This window comes from Chrysochloris asiatica, unplaced genomic scaffold (assembly GCF_000296735.1).
Source record: "Chrysochloris asiatica unplaced genomic scaffold, ChrAsi1.0 scaffold00002, whole genome shotgun sequence".
In the NCBI taxonomy this organism is placed as follows: Eukaryota; Metazoa; Chordata; class Mammalia; order Afrosoricida; family Chrysochloridae; genus Chrysochloris; species Chrysochloris asiatica.
In genome coordinates this window covers 17,975,259-17,996,551 of record NW_006408520.1, presented here as the reverse complement: position 1 = coordinate 17,996,551, position 21,293 = coordinate 17,975,259, and the positions used below count along the sequence as shown (strand labels likewise).

At 40.6% G+C, this 21,293-nt stretch overlaps 1 protein-coding gene across 1 annotated transcript in view; it reads right to left on the bottom strand.

Annotated features, from left to right (window-relative positions):
* The window catches only part of ABCA4 (ATP-binding cassette, sub-family A (ABC1), member 4), a gene marked incomplete at its 5' end in the record, with an annotated part of 210,699 nt that overhangs the window by 124,932 nt on the left and 64,474 nt on the right, over nucleotides 1-21,293 (bottom strand). Inside the window, 5 exon segments of the mRNA XM_006831046.1 lie at nucleotides 16,271-16,468; nucleotides 18,137-18,217; nucleotides 18,219-18,254; nucleotides 18,827-18,966; nucleotides 20,113-20,353. Of these exon segments, the coding sequence (XP_006831109.1) occupies nucleotides 16,271-16,468; nucleotides 18,137-18,217; nucleotides 18,219-18,254; nucleotides 18,827-18,966; nucleotides 20,113-20,353 (696 nt within the window).

Below are 21,293 nucleotides of genomic sequence, written 5' to 3'. Positions count from 1 at the left end.
TTCATTGTGACTCTTGATAGGGACTTGGTAAATGTTTATTGTGTTGAATTCATTTAATTTTGAAATCCTGAAGGTTGTAAGAAGACTGAATATACTACCATGTACTTTAAACATAATCCTTTGTAGCCCAGATTGAGATGATAAACTAAGAGAAATCCATGAAAATTAACAGTAACGTTAATGAGAGGATAAAGTCTCATTGAAACAACAACAAAAACCAAATACATGGTAATAATGTAACTTTCGGAGCTATCTAGCTCATTCTCTTTGAACTCTCCTTTCATGTTTTAAAGGGAAATCTATATTGGAATCAGCAGCTGATGTTTTTAGTGACATTGTTGGTTCCTGCGATGACGTAGGCTCCATCCTGACTTGTATAATCTCGCGGCTGATTCACAGTCGTGCTTCCTTCTGTATCCCCCTAGATTAGTACCCTGACACTTTCTGGGAAAACAAAATAAAAAGTCTTAAACACTCATGTTCTGCTCACAGTCATATGACCCATTGAACAAGTTGGTTCATCTTCGCCATCTTAGAAAATGCATAGCATAGGGTTTAAGTGTCAACCAGAACTGAATGCCACCCAACACGACCATTTCCTAACTGTGTGGCCTCTGTGATCCTATCTGTAAAACTGAGATAGGACCTACTTCACAGGTTTGTTCTAAAGATCATACAAAAGTGTTTGTGAAGGGCTTAATCAGTGCCTCACTGCAAAAATCAAAACTGATGTTTATTGAAGGCTTACTATGACCCCAAAATGGGTCCAAGGGCTTTATTTATATTAACTCATTCAATACTCATAATATCCATATAAGGTTAGCTACTGTTATTACTCTAAATTCATTTATGAGGCACAGCCAGGTAAAGAAACTTGCTTAAATTCTCCAGCTATAATCCAAACATCCATGTTTCTAACTGTAACAATTGTTATTGAGACAAGGAAGAAAGAGAAGACTAAATTGAATGTCAGAAAAGACTCAGAAACTTGCTCTTGAGCATAGAGAAGCTAAAGCAATTGGAGAAATGAAAAAGTAAAACAGAAAACTTCAAAGGTGCTGAACAGAAAACTTCAAAGGTCAACTCGAGAAGACAAAGTCAAATACTATAATGAATTACTCAAAGACCTGGAGTTAGAGAACCAAAAGTGAAGAACACACTCAGCATTTCTCAAGCTGAAAGAACTGAAGGAAAAAGTCAAGTCTTGACTTTGGGTATTGAAGAATTCTGTGGGCAAAATACTGAATGAAGCAGAAAGCATGCAAAGAAGATGGGAGGATACACCGAGTGACTGTACCCAAAAGAAATGATCATTGTTCAGCCATTTCAAGAGGCAGTATATGATCAAGAACTGATGGTACTGAAGGAAGAAGTTCAAGCTGCACTGAAGGCACTGGCAAAAACAACAACAACAACAACAAAGCTTTGGCAATTTAAGGAATACAAATTGAAATATTTCAACAAAGTGATGAAGCATTGAAGACACTTGTTCATCTCTGTCAAGAAATTTATTAAACAGCTACCTGGCCAGCCGATTGGAAGATACCTATATTTGTGCCTATTCTAAAGACAGGTGACCCAATAGAATGCAGAAACATTAAACAATATCATTTGCAAGTAAAATGCTAAAGAGAATTTAAAAACAACTGCAACAGTACTTTGATAAATAACTGCCAGAAACTCAAGCCTGATTTAGAAGAGGACATAGAACAATGGATATCATTGCTGACATCAAATGGATCTTGCCTAAAAGCAAAATATACCTATAAGATGTTTGCATGTGCTTTATTGATTAAACAAAGGCTTCCACCTGTATTGTGAATAACAGGTATTCCAGAATATCTAATTGTGCTCATGAGGAACCTGCACATAGGCCAAGAGGCAGTTGTTAGGACAGAACAAGGGATATTGTGTGGTTTAAAATCAGATGTCAGGTGTGTGTCAGGGTTTTATTCTTTTACCATTTTTACTCAATCTGTATGCTGAGCAAATAATCTAAGAAGCTGGATCATATAAAGAAGAATGTGGCATCAGGATTGGAGGAAGACTCATTAACAACCTGTGATATGCAGATGATGCAACCTTGCTTACTGAAAGTGAAGAGGACATAAAATACTTACTGATAAAGACCAGAGACCATAGCCTTCAGTATGGAATGCACCTCCATTTAAAGAAAATGAAAATCCTCACAAACAGACAAATAAATAACATCGTCATAAATTGAGAAAAGACTGAAGTTGTCCAAGACTTCATTTTTCTTGGATTCACAGTTCACACTCATGGATGGAACCAACAATCAAGAAATCAAACACTGTATTGCGTTAGGCAAATCTGCTGCAAAAGACCCTTTAAAGTGTTTAAAAGCAAAGATATCATGGTATTTTCAGTGGCCTCATACGCATGTGAAAGCTGGACTACGGATAAGGAAGACCTTAGAAGAATCAACACATTTGAATTATGGTGTTGGAGAAGAATATTAAAAGTATCATAGACTTCCAGAAGAACAAACAAATCGGTGTTGGAAGAAGTACAGTCAGAATATTCCTTTAGAAGCCAGGATGGTGAGACTTTATCTCTTATATGTCAGACATGTTATAAGGAGGGAACCAGTCCCTGAAGAAGGACATCATGTTTGGTAAAGTGGAGGGTCAGAGAAAAAGAAGTAAACCCCCAACGAGATGAATTGGCGCAGTGGCAGTAGCAATGGGCTCAAGTATAACAATTTTGAGGATGGTGCAGGACCGAGCAGTGTTTGGTTCTGTTGTGCACAGGGTCACTTTGAGTAGAAACAGGTTCAACAGCATGTAAGAACAACAACAAATGATGTTAATGAGGCTGGATGCAATCTACAAGATTAGATTGCATCTTGAGTCAATCTCTTCTGAGATATAAAAGATTAAATAGGTAAACATTGATCAGAAGAACCTATTATAACCAAAAAAGAAGGGTCAGGAGAGATGTACATCCTTTGGCATGGAGTCCATGCACTGTGAAGTTCTTAGATCCAAAAGAAGATTGATACCAAGACACATGGAGATCTCGAGAGAATACATTTCTGTTTGTTTAAGCCGTCCACTTATGGTATTTCTGTTTTAGAAGCACTAGCTAACTAAGACACCACTGAGGTTTAAGTCTTAGCTGAAGGCCATCTACAAGTGTCCATACAAATGTGTACATGAATGAGTGTGTGCATTTGGGAGATTTTGTTGTTAGTTGTTATTGAGTTGGCTCCAACTCATGGTGACCTTATGTACAACAGAATGAAATATTGTGTCATCTCCCAAATTGTTGGTATATTTGAGTCCATTGTTGTAGCTGTTGTGTTAATCTATCTCATTGAGGGTTTTGCTCATTTTCATTGGCCCTCCCTTTACAAAACATGATGTCCTTTTCCAAAGATTGTTTTTCCTGATAATGTGTCCAAAGTAAGTGAGTTGAAATCTCATCATTCTCAGTTCTCAGAAAATTCTGGTTATGTTTCTATCTATCAGTCTCATTGAGGGGTTTGCTCATTTTCATTACATATTGTCAGGAGGGACCAGTTGCTGGAGGAGGATATCACGTTTGGTAAGGTGGAGGGTTAGAGAAAAAGAGGAAGACCCCCCAACGAGATGGACTGGCCAAGTGGCAGCATCGATGAACTCAAGTGCGCAACAGGAGTGAGATTGGCCCAGGATCAGGCAGTGTTTTGTTCTGCTGTGCATAAGGTCGGTATGAGTCAGTAATGACTCAATGGCACTTAACAACAACAACAACACCCTTTAAAAAACATGATGTCCTTTTCCAGAGATTGTTTTTCCTGATGATGTGTCCAAAATAAGTGAGCTGAAGTCTCATCATCCTCAGTTATAAGAAAATTCTGGTTGTATTTCTTCTAAGACTGACTTGTTCGTTTTTTTATCAGGCCACAGCATATTTAATATTCTTTGCCAACACCACAGTTTAAGTGCACTAATTCTTCTTCTACTTTCCTTTTTCACTGTCCAACTTTTGTTTTCTTTATGTTCAGGTGAAGGTTATGGTCTTTGACCTTCATCAGTAAGTGATTAAAGTTGATTTCATTTTCAGTAGGCAAGGATGTGTCATCTGCATGTTGCAGGTTATTAATGAGTCTTGCTTCAATCCTTCTACCATGTTCTTCTTTCTACAATCCAGCTTTTCAGATTATTTGTTCATACAGATTGAATACTTGAGATGAAAGAATACAACCCTTCACAGGCCTTTTCCAATTTTGAACCATGCAGTATCCCCTTGTTCTGCTTGAACAACTGCTTGAGCACAATTAAGTGTTACTTAATTCCCATTCTTTCTAATGTGATCCATAATTTGTCATGATTCACAAATTGAATACCTTTGTTTTGTCAATAAGATATAGGCAAATTTCTTTCTGATATTTTCTGCTTAGAGGAGATAAAGATAATTAAACCTTCAGCAGAACTCCTTGTTGCTTTTGTTAGGTGCCATCAAGTTGGTACCGACTCATAACAACCCTTTGCACAGCAGAACGAAACACTGCCTGGTCCTGGACCAACCTCACTGTGATTGTCACGCTTGAGCCCATTGATGCTGCCACTTTGCCAATCCATCTCACTGGGGTCTTCCCCTTTTCCTCTGACCCTCCACCTTACTAAACATGATATCCCTGTCCAGTGACTAGTCCTTCCTGACAACATGTCCGAAGTATGAGAGATGAAGTTTGGCCATCCTGGCCTCCAAGGAGCATTCTGGCTGCACTTCTTCCAACACAGATCTGTTGGTTCTTTTGGCAGCCCATGGCACTTTCAATATTCTCCTCCAACACCATAACCCAAATGCATCAATTCTTCTAAGGTCTTCCTTATTCACTGTCCAACTTTTGCATGCATATGAGGTTACTGAAAAAAGAATTCCTTGGTTTTGACATATTTGATTTGGTCTGGTTTGTTTGTAAGTTAGAACATAGCAGGTTCTAATGATGAGGCTCTAATGGAGTCCTGGTGTGGTGCTGCAGGATAAGCATTCCAGCACAAGGTTGGTTTGAAATGCAATGTTGGTGATTCAAATTCTCCAACCGCTCCTCGGAAATCCTATACAGGGTCACTATGAGTCAGAACCCACTCGACAGCACTTAACAACAACAACAATGAGGCTCAAAGACTTTATGAGAACTTTTAGTACACAGAGAAAAACGGGACTACCTTGGATATTAGGGAAGAATATAGGCAGATGAGAACTGACCAGTGTAAGGGAAACAACATAATACTGTCAATACTAGTGGGAAAGAATTCAAAGGGCACCTTTAGTGAATAAAAGGACTGTGTCTTATAGCCTCAGAGGCAGATTTGGGGCAAATGTTGCAGCCAGAGTTCAGAACCTTAATAAGCCTTTATGAAGTCTTATGACAGCCAAGCAAGAAAAGTTCCTTTTTCTCCTTCAGTCTCCAACTGCTCTAGCCATACCCAAGAAGCAGGGTAACCACCATGTGACTGAAGCCCCCACAAGCTTAGGGGTTACTCATCGTTTGTTTTGCTCATACCAGGAAGAAGAGTTCACCCTGGAGGAAGAGGGTACAGCTCTTTCCAGGGCAGGCAGCTGTGTTCCAAGAGCTCTGGAGGATGCAGTCATTTGTTTACACAGCTAAATCAAACACCACCTTGGGAAGAGAAGTCACAGTAGCAGCAGGCCGCCTTCTTCAACTGTGACCTCTCCAACTCTAATTCAAACACATTAAGTAATAGATAAATTAAGTTATATACTTGGTGAGAACTATTGTCCAGTGGTGGCGATGTAAAAAAGAAAATCTCCCTTTTTTGCTTGAATGTGAGAATCCAAGGGGACTGGTTCCCTATGCTGACACCATGGCATAAGCAGCCACATTTGGACTAATGTCCTCAAGATGTGTAAAGGGTGAGGTCTTCAGGGAGAATGGAGGCATTGCAACCTCAGAGATGTAGGCTCTGTAATCATGCCTCTCACATCTTCCATTTCCAAGCACAGACTGAGAACAAAGAAGCTGATGAATGGCTGTGGAGGCCTAAAGTAGTCCTGCTGGTGTTAATGTAGACACCTGGGGTTCCTTTTGAAAAATGCCCTTGGATATGGGCAAACATCCCAGAAAGAATTTCCTGGCTGATCTAAACTGTAACCCTCACAATTCATTTCCCAGTAGATGGAAAAAGCCACTGGATAAAATAGTGTTGAACTATGTGAGTTGGTTGAGGTAGTGAGACAGGGGCCAAAGGCATTGGAGTAAATTTTATCGTAAACATTGGACACCATGAACAGACATCTGAGACACTGAGCCACAGAGGGTGAGGAGATGCACCATGAGTAGAAAACAAAAAGACAGGAAATACACAGTTGCTAAAAAACAAAGTCCTTTCTTTTTCTAAAATAAACAGATTAGATATATAATGAAACAAAAGTTAGAGGACGAAGACTCACATGGGACAAAGACACCAAAATGCTGGCTGTATAATTTGGTCTAAGAGAAAACATGACATAACCTGGCTGACAATCACATGGGACTTTAGCTCCTAAAAGGTTCATGTTTAATGTTTCCAACAATTCTGTGTGGTAGGTGCTATTTTATTCAAAATATTTAGTAATCCACAGACTAGGGCATTAACTAATAAGTACAGATTCTGGCTGCAAACACCTAGTTCTGCCACATTGGAGAACCCCATCCAAACTGCAGCTCCAGGTATCGTCTTCATTTTCCAGACAATGGAACAACCATTTGTCCCAAATCTCAGGAAGGCCATCTAGAATAAAGGAACCAGCAGCAACACACACACACACACAGACAAACTAACATAATGACAGTAATGAAGTCATACCTATCGATGATTACATTGAATGTCAATGTATTTAATGCACCAGTTAAAAGGTAGAGTGTGGCAGCTCCTTAGTGCCTAAAAAATAGCATTCTCTCTTTGAGCATATTCTGGTTAGGTTGTAGGGGCCTGTGGCCAGGAGGTAAAATAGTAACAAAACAACAAACCACCACTACTGATAACACAGCAACAACAGAATCACCATGTAGATTATAGTTATGTGCATGCATCAGCTATGTTGGTAGCAGAAGAAAAAGTAGTTACTTTTTTCAAGACTTTGAGAAAGGTAGCTGTTAATGGTTAAAGTACAATTTTAGGCTTTGAGCAGAGGCCTTTTCACATAAAGTTTGGCTGAATTCAGTTTCCTTGATGTGAAATTTAAGACTTGATATTCAAATCTACCATGAAATGAAAATACACTGTGAAATCTAAATAGTGTTTCATCCATGCCAGCCCTAACCTTTTCTTAACAAAGAAATCAAAGGGGAGAGGTGTGTGTGTTTGCTGTGACTAAAGGGTTAAGTAGAGGAACAATTAATTCATGTTTCTAATTATGCTTTTCTCCAGAAGCAAAAAATCATATGCAAATAAAAGCACAAGTAAATCATGAGCATAAAGCCATATATGCATACCAATAGGAAGTGCTGGTGATGCTGTAGGATAAATACTGGACTACTAACCACAAGGTTGGCAGTATGAGTCCACCAGCTGCTCTTCAGTAGAACAATGAGGATTTCTGTTCCTGTAGAGTGTTAAAGCCTCTGGAAACCCTAAACAGGGTCCCTGTGATCTAGAACGAACTTGACAGCTCTTAACAACAACAACAACAACAACAACAACAACCATATCAGTAGGAGGCTTGGTGCAGTGGTTATAGCCTTGACTGTTTACTGAAAAATCACCAAACACACCAGCCACTCCATGGGAGAAAGATAAGGCCTGCTGATTTTGTAAAGAGTACAGCCTTGACACGAATCAGTTTACGTGTTTTCCTATGTGACTTGCCCTCAGTCTCTTCAAGTTGGAGAAGGAGGTGATGGAAAGGCTCATAAAAATGAGTCCCTATTCACTAGTTGCTCCTTGGAAACCCTATATAGGGTTGCTATGAGTCGGAACCAACTCAGTGACACTTAACAACAGCAACAATACACGTTAGGAGTTCTGGTGTGGCACTGTACGATAAGCATTGGACTGTTAATCAGAAGGTTGTCTGTTCAAACCTACCAGCCGCTCCTCAGAAACTCTATACAGGGTCACTGTGAGTCAGAACTAACTCCACGACACTTAACAATAAAATAGATGTTAGAGGAATCTTGGTGTAGCTCTGTAGGATATGCACTGGACTGCTAATCAAAAAAGTCAGTAACTCCTTGGAAACCTTGTAAAGGGTTGCTATGAGTTGGAACTGATTCGACAGCGCCTAACAACCATAACAACATATACATTAAGGTTGTGTGACTCTCAGCCTGTAAGTGTCATTCCTTTCTTTAGCCCTCTACCCATCCTCTACTGAGAGGGCTGCCTTTCCTATACATCTTTATTGTCCCCCTGCATATGACAGGAGATCAGGAGAAAGACAGAGTATGGTTATGGGCCAAATGAGACTATAGAAGCCTGTTGTGGAGCAGGTGATCTGACAAGAAAGTTCTGGAACTACAGGAATACCAGAATGAGTTCTAGAGCCCTCCTTCTTCGTCTTCAGGAATGGTCTAACAGTCCTATGGTGCTGTAGGATAAGCACTGGACCACAAGGTCAATTGGAACCGCTCCTTGGAAACTCTATACAGGGTTTCAATGAGTTGGAACTGACTCAGCAGCACTCAAAAACAATAACAAAAATAAATAAGTCTTCAAGGAGTCCTGGTAGCAGAGTAGATTATGAGCTGGGCCACTAACTTCAGGGTTAGCATTTTGAATCTACCAGCTGCTCCTTGGCAGGAAGATGAGGCTTTCTGCTCCTGCAAAGATTTACAGTCTCAGAAACCCTATATGTTGGAACTGACTTGGTGGTACACAACCACCACCACCACCACTGCCAATAAGCTTTTGGCTGCTAACTGAAGTGGTGGTGATTCAAACCCAATCAGTGGCTCCACAGACAAAAGACCTGATGATCTGCTTCCTTAAAGACTACAGCCAAGATGGCAGATAGGTGAGAGGTGCAGTGAAGCTTGTCATCAGCAATACCACAGAATACCAGGTGAAGAGGCTTCAGGGCAGAGCTCCAAAACTCTGAACCACACAGGTAGGAATATTTAAAAAGTTTGAAGGCTTATAGCTAGTGGAACTTGTAGTGGAAGTAAGAAATCACATACTTTTAATCTGCAGAGTTCGGCGGCCTACAGCCAACAACTTGGACAAGACCAAACAGAAAGACCAAGTGAGGGAACATGGAATAATGCTGTGGGAACCTCAGAGCAAAGGTGGACAACACACATCGTCAGTGTTGCTTTGTCCTGATTTTCTTTTTTGGGGGATACCTACTCATTGGGCACTTACTGTTTGTGCACCTCCATTCTGGTGACTAGAGGGGGTGCCTGAGCGAGTAGAAACCCCCCACCTCCACCACTGGTGGGTTCTTCTGCCATACATGCGCACAGATACTCTCAGCCCAAGATTAGGCCCTGAACTATTTTTTAATAGAGAAAAGGCCAGAACAAGGGACGTGGAGAGGAAAAGAAAGTTTAAAAACAAAACAGGCCTAAAATTAAATTAAATCCTGAGGTATAGCATAACAACCACCAGTGGCATCTTGAAATTTATCAGATGGCCTTGAAGGGAAGAAGCTGAAAGAAGACATTAAAGTCATACTCATATTAGGCTACAGATGTTTTTCCCCCTCTCTTCCACCTTTCTCCTTTCTGCGATTATACACTACAGTATCCAATCTAGTTTTTGTTGTTGTTGTTTTGGTGTTTAGGTTTTTTTTCTTTTTTTGCTTTTGATGTTTTATGCTCCCCCTTTTACCTTTGGGGGACTCTTTCTCTCCCTATATTACCCAAGAAGAGACAGCAAATGCTGCCATATAGTCAAGCTACAATCACACTCTATAAAACACCAAAATCCAGGCAAGAACCAATACCAACTGCCATTCACTGGGGAGGCAGACAACACCTATTAAACTTACTCTGAGTTAAGCAATAAGAAGAGTGAAAAGGGAAGCCCACATCCTGATCACATTTTCCTGGAAGCAATCAGAAAGCATAAAAAATACCAAAACACTCACTCAATTAAGTATTAACGCCACAAATAAACACCAAACATGTCCAAGAAGCAAAAGCAGATGACCATATCAGCACATGTCCAGAAACAGGATGAAATGTCTGAGGCAAATGACCTACAGGTAGACCTGTACTATATTCTGGAAGGAAAGCAGGCCTTGGAAATGCCTAAGAAGGAATGCAGAAAAATTATTATAAAATGTTTCAAAAACACTTTACAATGGAGTTGAGAAAAATAAGGAAGTCCCACACATCTAACAGGTCTGCAAATGCACAATTACCAGGGCTCTCCCCCGAAAACTCTGAGTCAGTCAATCTGAATTGGCACTCAAGATTCTGCTTTATAAAAAGCACCAGGGTCATTCTTGTCTTCTGACAAGCTGGGAATCAGTAATTACTTGTCACACATGGAAACTTCTGGAAGGTCACCTGGGGATCCTGTGTTGCCACTTCCATGGCTCCAGAGAGTGAGGATCATACATCTGGGGGAAATTCTGGTGTCAGTAGGGGCAGTCCTCAAGAGCACCTGGGTGACAGGTGGATCCAGACCTTTTTTCATTACCCAGTTATCCCCTTAGGACCCACAAGTTGCATGGATGTTGGGGGGGTTACTTTTTGGGGTCCTCAGTTTAATTCCCTTTCCTATGGTGCAGAACATCTTCTATCTTTTAATGGCTCTAGATGAACTGAGGACAAGATTTGAGTTACTGACGAGTATGATGAGCTCTGAGTGATAGAGGTAGACAAATTGAAAATTTATGCGCCCTCACCCTGTGTAATTCCAGTCCAGCCATTCAACTAGATATATACAGTTATCTCTGATATATTTGAAAAATTTCAACAGCCTGATCAAACACTGTAAGCACTCTAAGACAGGTATCAACAGAGGACCAGGAATACACTCAGAAGGAAATGGCAAACGTCGTATATTGAAGCAAAAGTCATGATGGTTCCGAACGGAGTCTAGAAGAATGGATAAGTAGAAGTAGGACATATGGGGCGGGGGGCGGGGGGAGTGATTTCAAGCTTTGTTGTTGCTGTTAGGTGCCATCGAGTTGGCGCTGAATCATAATGACCTTATGCACAACAGAATAAACAATGCCTGATCCTGTGCCTTCCCCACAATTGTGGCCCATTGTTGCTGATCTTGTGCCATCCCCACAATTGTGGCCCATTGTTGCTGCCACAGTGAGAATTCATCTCGCTTGGGATCTTCCTCTTTTTCACTGACCTTCCATTTTACCAAACATGATGTCCTTGTCCAAGGACAGGTCCCTTCTGATAACATGCCTGAAGTATGAGAGAAGAAGTCTGGCCAGCCTGACTTCTAAGGAGCATTCTGGCTGTACTTCATCCAACACAGATATTTTTATGCTTTTGCTAATCCATGGTATTTTAAATATTTTTCTCCAACCCCATAAGTCAAATGCACCAATTTTTCTACAGTCTTCTTTATTCACTGTCCAACTTTCACATGCATATGAAGCTACTGAAAATACCATGGTTTGGGTCACTTGCACCTTAGTCCTCAAACTGGAATATCCAGTCTTTTCAATATTATCCATAGTTTGTTATGATACACACAGTTGAAACTCTGCATAATCAATAAAGCACAAGTAAGCATCGTTTTGGTATTCTTTGCTTTCAACCAAGATCCGTTTGATATCAGCAATGATATCCCTAATCCTCTTCTGAATTCTGCTTGAATTTCTGGCAATTCCTTGTTAACGTACTGTTGCAGCCGCTTTTGAATTATCTTCAGCAAAATTTTACTTGCATATGATATTAATGGTATTGTTTGATGATTTTTACATTCCATTGACACATCTCCTGGGAATGGGAACAATTATGGATCTCTTTCAATCAGTCAGTCAGGTAGCTATCGTCCAAATTTCTTGACATAGATGAATGAGTGCCTGCAATGCTTGATCAGTTTGTGGAAAAATTTCCATTTGTTTTCTATCAATTTCTGGAGGCTTGTTTTTTGCCAGTGCCTTCAGTGCAGCTTGGACTTCTTCCTTCAGTACCATCAGTTCTTGATCATATGCTACCTCTTGAAATAGTTAAACATTGACCATTTCTTTTTGATACAGAGACTCTGTATGACTTCCCATCTTCTTTTGATACTTTCTGCATCATCAAATATTTGGCCCATAGAATCGTCCAATATTGCAAGTTGAGACTTGAAGTTTTTTTTCCAATTCTATCAGCTTGAGACATGCTTAGCATGTTCTTCCCTTTTGGTTTTCTAATGCCAGGTCTTTACACATTTCATTATAATACTTGATTTTGTCTTCTTGAGATACCCTTTGAAATGTCTGTTTTGCACTTTAACTTTCTCGCTTCTTCCATTTGCTTTATCATCTCTATGCTGGAGAGCCAGTTTCAGGGTCTCTCCTGACATCCATTTTGGTCTTTTTTTCTTTCCTGTCTTTTTAATAACCTATGGCTTTCTTTCTGTATGATATTCTTGATGTCATCCCACAGCTCTTCTGTTCTTCCGTCATTATTGCCTGATGCATAAAACCTATTCCTGAAATGGCCTCCAAATTCAGTTGGGATATATTCAAGGTAATATTTTGGCTCTCGTGGACATGCTTTCATATTCTTCAACATCAGCTTGAACTTGTATATGAGCAATTGTCTGTTTCACAGTCTGCCCCTGATCTAGTTTTAGCTGATAATATTAAATTTTCCACCATTTCTACTCACAGATGTAATCAATTTGATTCATGAGTATTCCATCTGGTGAGGATGTATAGTTGGCTTTTACGGTGTTTAAAAAGGTATTTTCCATGAGTAAGTCATTGGTCTTGCAAAATTCGATCATGCAATTTCCAGCATCATTTCTATTACCAACACCATATATTCCAACTACTGATCCTTCCTCTTTGTTTCCAATTTTCCTTTGCATTCCAATCGCCAATAATTATCAATATACCTCAATTACTGTTTGGTCAATTTCAGCATGAAGAATTTGGTAGAATTCTTTAATTTCATCATAACTGGTTTTAGTGGTTGGTGCATATATTTGAATAACAGTGGTCATCCTTGTAGGTTTATGGATACCATCCTATAACAGACAACATTGTACTTTAAGATGGATATTGAAAGTTCTTTTTGATAATGAATTTGATGCCATTACTCTTAAATTTGTTGTTTCAGCATAGTAAACTATGATTGTCAAATTCAACATGGCCAATACCAGTTCATTTCAGCTCACTAATGCCTAAGACAGGGATATTTATGTGCTCCATTTCATTTTTGAAAACTTCCAATTTTCCTAGATTCATACTTCATACATTCTATGTTCTAATTATTAATGGCTGTTTACAGCTGTTTCTTTTCAGTTTGAGTTGTTCCCCATCAGCAAATGAAGGCCCTGAAAGCTTTACTCCATTCTTATCGTCATGATCAACTCTACTTTAAGGAGGCACCTGCCAACCTGAGGAACTCATTTTCTGGACTATATATGATAATGTTCTGCTGCTATTCATAGTATTTTCTAGTGACTAATCATTAAAAATTAATCCACCCTTCCTTATTCCTAGTCAGTCTTAGTCTGGAAGCTGCACCGATAGCTGTCCACCTTTGGTGACCCTTGTTGTTGTTAGGTGCCATCGAGTTGGTACCGACTCATAGTGACCTTATGCACAGCAGAACAGCACTGTCTAATCCTGGGCCAACTTCACAATTGGTGCCACACTTGAGCCCGATTCTGCCACTTGACCAATCATCTCACTGGAGGTCTTCCTCTTTTTTCTCTGATCCTTCACCCTACCAAACATTATATCCTTTTTCAGAGACTGGTCCCTCCTGACATTTTCTCCGAACTATGAGAGATGAAGTTTGGCCATTCTGGTCTCCAAGGAGCACTCTGGCTGCACTTCTTCCAACACAGATATGTTGATTCTTTTGGCAGCCCGTGTAACTTTCAATATTCTCCTCCATCCCCATAATTCAAAAGCATCAAGTCTTCTCCAGTCTTCCTTATTCACTGTCCAGCTTTCACACGCATATGAGGTTATTGAAAATACCATGGTTTAGGTCAGGCGCACCTTAGTCCTCAAGCTGACGTCTTTGTTCTTCAACACTTTAAAAAGGTCTTGTGCAGCAGATTTGTCTAATGCAGTATGCCATTTGATTTCTTGACTGCTGCTTCAAGAGTGTTGATAGTTGATCTAAGAAGAATGAAGTCCTTGAAAACTTCAATCTTTTCCCCCTCTTTGATAAGAAAGTTGTTTACTGGTCCAGTGGTGAGGATTTTTGCTTTCTTTACATTGAGATGCAATCCATACAGAAGGCTGTGTTCATTGATCTTCATCAGTAAATATTTTCAGTCTTCTTCACTTTCAGTAAGCAAGGTTGGATCATATGCATATCGCAGGTTGTTAGTGAGTCTTCCTCCAATCCTGATGTCATGTTTTTCTTCATATAACCCAGCTTCTCAGATCATTTGTTCAGCATACAGGTTGAATAAGTATGGTGAAAGAATACAATCCTGTCACACACCTTTCTTAATTTTAAACCATTCAGTGTTCCCATGTTCTGTTGAAACCACTGCCTCTTGGTCCATGTACAGATTCCTCATGAACATAATTAAGTGTTCAGGAATACTCATACTTCGCAATGTTATCCATAGCTTGTCATGATCCAGTGGAATGTGGAAATCATTGGACAATCTCTTTGATATCCCATGCAAGTAAAGTTTTACTCAAGGTAATACAGAAATGGCTGTAAGCATACATTGACAGAGAACTTCCAGAGGTTCAAGCCAGATTCAGAAAAAGCTGTGGAATGAGGGATATCTTTGCTGATGTGCTATGGGCTGCCCAAAGAACCAATAGATCCATTTTGGAAGAAGTGCAGCCAGAATGCTCCTTGGAGGCCATGATGGCCACACTTTGTCTGTCATACTTCAGACATATTGTCAGGAGGGACCAGTCTTTGGAGAAGAATATCATGTTTGGTAAGGTGGAGGGTCAGAGAAAAAGAGGAAGACCCCCAGTGAGATGGATTGGCCAAGTGGCAGCATTGATGGACTCAAGTGTGGCAACAGTAGTGAGGTTGGCCCAGGATCAGACAATGTTTTGTTCTGCTGTGCATAAGGTTGCTATGAGTGGGTGCCAACTTGATGGCACCTGACAACAGCAACAAGGGAGGAGACCAACACTGTCTGTCAGTTTGTTGTTCTGTGGTAGCTTCCATGTTGCTGTGATGCTGGAAGCTATGCTAGCAGAGCTACCTATGGTGGACAGGTGTCAGTGAATTTTCGGACTAAGACTGGAAAGAAAGGTGTGATGATTTACATCTGAACCATTTCCAGTGAGAACCTCATAGACCACAAGAGAACATTGCCTTATATAGTGCCGGAAGATGAGCCCCCTCGGTTAGAAAGCACTATGAAATGGACTCAAACATAACAATGATAACAAAGACAGGCAGAATTGAGCAACATTCTGTTCTGTTAAACAGAAGGTCGCTGTGAGTCGGAGCCGACTTTATGACAACTACAACAAGGTAGGAAGAGCCAGTCAAGGAAAAGTGAGGGAGCAGTTAAACCAAACCAAACCCATTGCCATCAAGTTCATTCCAACTCACCCCAAAGTGTTTCTAAGGCCGTAAATCTTTCTCTAGCTGAACAGCTGGTGAGGTTGAACCACCAACCTTTCAGTTAGCAGGCGAGCGTTTAACCACTGCACCACCAGGGCTCCTTAGGAAGCAGTTGTTGTTATTAAATGTCGACGAATCGGTTCCGACCCATAATGACCTTGTGTAGGGTTTTCAAGGAGCAACAGGTAGATTTGAACTGCCAACCTTACAGTTAGCAGTTCAGTGCTTACACTACAGTGCCAAAGCAGTTGTTGTGGTTATTGTTAAGTGCCTTAGAGTCAGTTCTGACCCAAAGTGACCCTGTATAGGGTTTCCAAGGAACGGCTGGTGAGTTTGAACTGCCGACCTTGAAGTTCAAGCTGACCTTGTAGTCCAGTGCATTAACCCGCAGTGCCGCAGTTAGGAAGTAAAAACTGTGAAGAGAGAACTTTGTTAATTGTGGACAATCTGATAGTGAACAGGATCCATCTCTGTTTGAGACTATGGCAATTCTTGTTCTTCCATGGGGAAATGAAAGCTTGAACCCAAGACCACTTGATTTGCCAAGGGATCTCTGACCCCACCCATGAGACCATCTTCAAGAGGCCCACTTTGGTCCTCACATAGCTTACTGCCCCTTACCTCTAAATATAAATTAACCAGGCGTAGGGTGTGATCAGTGATGTTAAATATGTCCCTCCAGTTGAAATTGGCCATGTGGTCAGCCCTGCTCTCTTGAGGAACATTGTAGAGGAAATTCAGCATGGCTTCAGCAGTAATAGCTTCTTCACTGAGATGCTTATTCAAAAAATCCTTTATTGTTGGGTTCTCCTGGGTGTCCTTGAGAAAAAGTAAAACAGTCACAGCGTTTAGAAAGCCCACAGGATCTTGAGCTAGTTCTCACTTTTCATAATTAAGCATAGAAACACTAAAGCTCCCTAAAAAGTTACTGATTTTGCTTCCACTATCAGGCAGACCTATTTACAGCCTGTTTTCCCCCAAATGCATGAATCTCTATAATCGAGAGGAGATGTGAGTGTGGAAGCTTTCTTTCTCATATTGATTTTTCTCTCTAATTGTCCCTGTTATGTAGGACTCTTGGCTTTAGAGGTAGAAAAAAGGCCAGTCACCAGACTCAAACACTTTTGCCATTACAGAGCTCACCTTCTACAGAGATGTACCTTTGACTATGAAGCCACCAAGAGAATTCATAAAAGGAAGACAGATCAGGAAGCCACTGGCTCTTGTGGCATAGTTTTTGTTTTGTTTTTATTGTGAATTGAGTGATAATTTACATGGAAGAACTTCTGTTTTACACTCATCATTTCATTGCAATGATTACAATCTTCTCCGTGCATCATCATTCAACAGTATTATTCCCTCTGGATATTTTTGTTTATTTGTTTTGGGGAGTATACACAAAAACACTCAGGAATATATAATCATTTAAACAACCAAAGGGCACATTTTGCAAGCCTGCTTCCTGGCCGCCAGCACACAGCCTTTCTTTTTTCATGAGTCTAGAGTCTTCTGCTGTTCTATCTCTCCAAGTCATCACCTCAGCCTCCATCTCTGGGGTCATTACTTCTCTGGATAGGGTCCCACATTCCACTAGTGCTCTTCTCCCTTGATGATCCTAGGGTCCTCTGTTCCTGGAATGTAAGATTAACTACTCCCCCCTTTATGTTACAAAACTTCTACCTTTATAGATGTGACAGTCGCAATTAGTCATGATAACAATTACTCACTTTTGAATCGTAAGAATCTTGTCCCCATCTCCTTTCACCAGACCCATCTAGACAAGAGGAAAACTATTCAGTGGGGATTCTACCTTTCCCCACACATTCAGAAGCTAAACTCCCTCTTGAAAACTTGCAAGCCAGTCACTTAGTGCCTTTATAGCTCCTTCACCCCATTTTAGGTAGCCAATGTCTAAGTTGCCTGTCCCTATCAACCTTGTATACAGAGGAGATAGAGTTGATCCTTGATGTGAAGACTCCTTCCCTCTCAGTTGGTATTTTGAGCTACTACATCCATAAGTATAGGTCAAGTTCATCAAATTGTAGCAATTTGTACTTGTTTCCTTTATCAAAGATTGCTTATCTTCCTCTAGTGGAGTTCTGATCATCAAGCCATTGAGGCTAGGTCAAATGGGTACTATCTACAAGTTTGGGCACTCAGCTCACTTCATATCAGCTGGACGCTTCACTCTCAGCTGTAGCCCATGGCTATGTAATTGTCCATGGGCCCAGGAGTACCCAGGTCTCACCACACTTCAGCCCAGCCAGTCTTATGGCATATTTTTTAAATGGCCCCTTGAATTCAAGAAATATTCCCCAACCAAAGTCAGTAAGTCTGTTTGGTAACTGTGTCTAGAACCTAGTGTCTTTGGGCCTTATTTGTTATATAAGTCTGGTGGTGATTAACTCTTTTCTTGAAAAAGGAAACAACTTCCTCTTCACCCCCCCGCCCCCGCCCGCCCCATTCATCCTCTAAGACTTTCCTTACTCTTATCATGGTCATCTGTATGCTTTTGTCAAAGAAGTACCAGATCTGGGGCCCTACTTCTTCCCAGGCCTTGACCAACTTCCAAAAAATGCTCCAATTCTTCAAAAGTCGAGTTGGCCTAAAACCAGACAGACATAGAGAAAAAAGAAAGAGTGAACCTTTTGTTGTATTTCTCCTGTCCCTACACAAACCCTGAATGTTTGGGGAAGACTTTTCAAGGAAGTGTTCTTAATTTTCTTATTCTACTTCTATTTCCCAGAATGATCTGCTATTTACCAGACTCACATATAGTGAGTTTTTAATATTTCAATACAATATTGATGATATAATTAATTCTGAACTTCATTAATGCTAGATTTATGGGTTCCCTATGAATAAATACCATTCCTCCCTGTCTTTGTCCATGTTGTGTAGCCAGGATCTACAGAACTATGAAGCCTTCTATCAAGGAAATAAGTCAGGCACCAGAAAAGAAGACCCCATGTCGGCTGCAGTAGACAGGGGAGGGTCCAGGCAAGGACACTGAAGCAAAGCATTCCAATGATGGCTATGGACAGAGGAGGAAACCAAGAGTCCACTTAGCAAAAAGCAAACATGAGACTTGCCACAAAGAAAGCACAATGAAACACACACACACTGACTCTTTAGGGAGGTCCAAAGTATATAAGGGACTTCCAGCTGAGATCTTGCCTTCTTCAGTATCCTGCAAGCTGCTGGAGAATCAAGAGTAAAGAGGATTTTCCCCATCAGTAAACGCTTTGCTCTTCTCCAGACTATTTTGGTTAAAGGGTTTGACTCCAGGCTCTGGATCAATGCATTACAAAAAGGAGGCTGCCAGAAGAGAAGGACAGATTTTATAGAAACTTCCCAACTGTTCATAGTTAATCATGGTCATTAGTGGAGTCCTGGTGTGGTGCTGTGGCTAATGCATCAGACTGCAAAGTCATTTGAACTGCAAAGTCAGTGGTTCAAGCTCACCATCTGCTCCTTGGGAACCTTATACAGGGTCACTATGGGTTGGAATCGACTCGACGGCACTTAACAACAACAACAATTACATGTCTTATTCAACTCCATGCAGAAGGATTTGATGAATAACTTATATTAATAGGCTGTACCCTCCCCCACCCCAATTCTCCAGTAACAAGCTCATCATTAGTAAGTAACAAAATGCCACAGTGCAGCTCAATAATGGCCTCATCAGAGAAACAAAGGATGGGGCTTGCCCTGTGGTTTATTCTGCTTTAGAAGCAGGATTATGGCAAGGACTGGAGGCCATTCTAGATGAAAGGAACAGAGAGGCTAAACTGGGCCTCCCCTTGGAATCTCAGCTTTAATTTCAGTAATTCTTCCTCAATTAGCTGCTTAACTTCTTTGTTGCATATGGCTATTTTAGGGCCCAACTACTTTTGATGCGTCCCTTGCTGCCTCTTTTCAATTTTTAATCACCCAGTTGCATTTCTTCCCCCACACCACCCCTATCTACCACATAGGAGCCAAAGAAAATAGTGAAGGTGGGAACGACTGCTTGCCAGGGACTTGCCATTTGGAAAGAAATTCAGTACTATACACACAGATTTTCACTGCATTGTGTTTGTAAAAACATTTCACAGCCCTGTTTACTTGCCAGAGCCCTTCTGACCTGAGTTTTGTTTCCAACCCTGAGTTTGCCTCCTCGTTTATCTTTCTTCTCTTCCTCTAGAATTTAACCATAGTTCAGTTAGATCAGTGAGAAAAGTCCCTTCTGTTCTCTTTCCAAGTGGGCCTCAATTGTTTCCAGGGCTCACATCCAGAACTCTCTATGAACACCACCCCTTTCTATGAGGGAAAATGGACTTTCCGGGAGGCGAACCAACCCCTTCCATCCAAGGCCGCTCAAAAATCAAGGTAGAAGCAACTGCAAGATTGGTGTAACCTGGAAGCTCTGAGGCATCAACATCGGAGGCCGGTTTATACATGGGACTCAGAACACTTACTTGTTCTTTTGTTGTAAGTATAGACAGGATTTCTTCTTGAGGAATCAATCCCCAGGAAGGCCTTATAGTTGTTGTCTTCATACCAGTTGAATGAGAAGACTCGAGTGCCTCCTCCCTCTGGGTAGCCACATAGGAGGTCAGACAAGATGCCCATCAGCTGTATGAAGGTCTCTGGGCCACCATTCTGCATGAGGGGCCTGGCCACCCACAGCAAGTTTTGAACACTGGGTTGAAGGACAAACTAGGGCAAGATAAAAGCTTCTGGTTATTTGAAGAGAGTTGGAACCATACTACATGGTGAAGCCAAAGTTCCTAAGTTTAGGGAGACTTCCAGCTTCTATGTTTAAAGAAAATATTCATATTCTCAGCAGTTCTTAACCCAGCTGTGAAAATAACCCTATTGTCATCTGCACAGGGAATAGGAGAAAACTAGGATAAACCTTAAAGAAAATCAGAGTGACCCCAAAGCATTTTAGTGGCCCTCTTCTTTCAGTTCCCTTTATTTGAATTCCTTGGGGAAATCCAGAGATGATGTCATAATTGGCCAGTGGTTGGAAAGAATTAAGAAATAAAACGATGGTGCATGGCTCTGTGCAAGGAAAAGTTCAGAGCAAATTTCTTTGGCTGCATAGTTTAGAATTGAGCTTCTTATATTTGGAAACTTTTATTTTTATTAGTTCTATTTTATCAAAATGCACACTCCTTCATTTCCCAGAAATGTGTGATTTATGATTTCTTTCTTTCTTTTTTTTTAACTTTTGATTGTAAATTGAGTGAAGGTTTACAAAGCAGATAAACAGTTTTACTGTTAACAAATTATATACTTTGTTTAATTACAATGATTGCAATCCTCCCCTCGTACCCTCAGTTACCGTATTTACCTCTGTTCACTTTAACTCTTACATTCTTCCCAGTGTCTCCCCCACCTTCATCTTTCCTCTGCCAGCTTCCCTCGTGTTGTTTATTGCTTTCCCCATCGCCCATGCTAACATGTGTCTACTCTCCCCACTTTCCCTACCCAACCATAATAGAATGTTTTTTTAAATAAAGAAAATCTTTTCTTAACTTTTTACAACATTGGTCTCTTACAATATGTGTCCTTTTGTGATTGCTAATTTCACTCAGCTGATTTGTGGCTTATTATATGTGTGTGGGTGTGTATTTTAAGATCCAAGCAAATA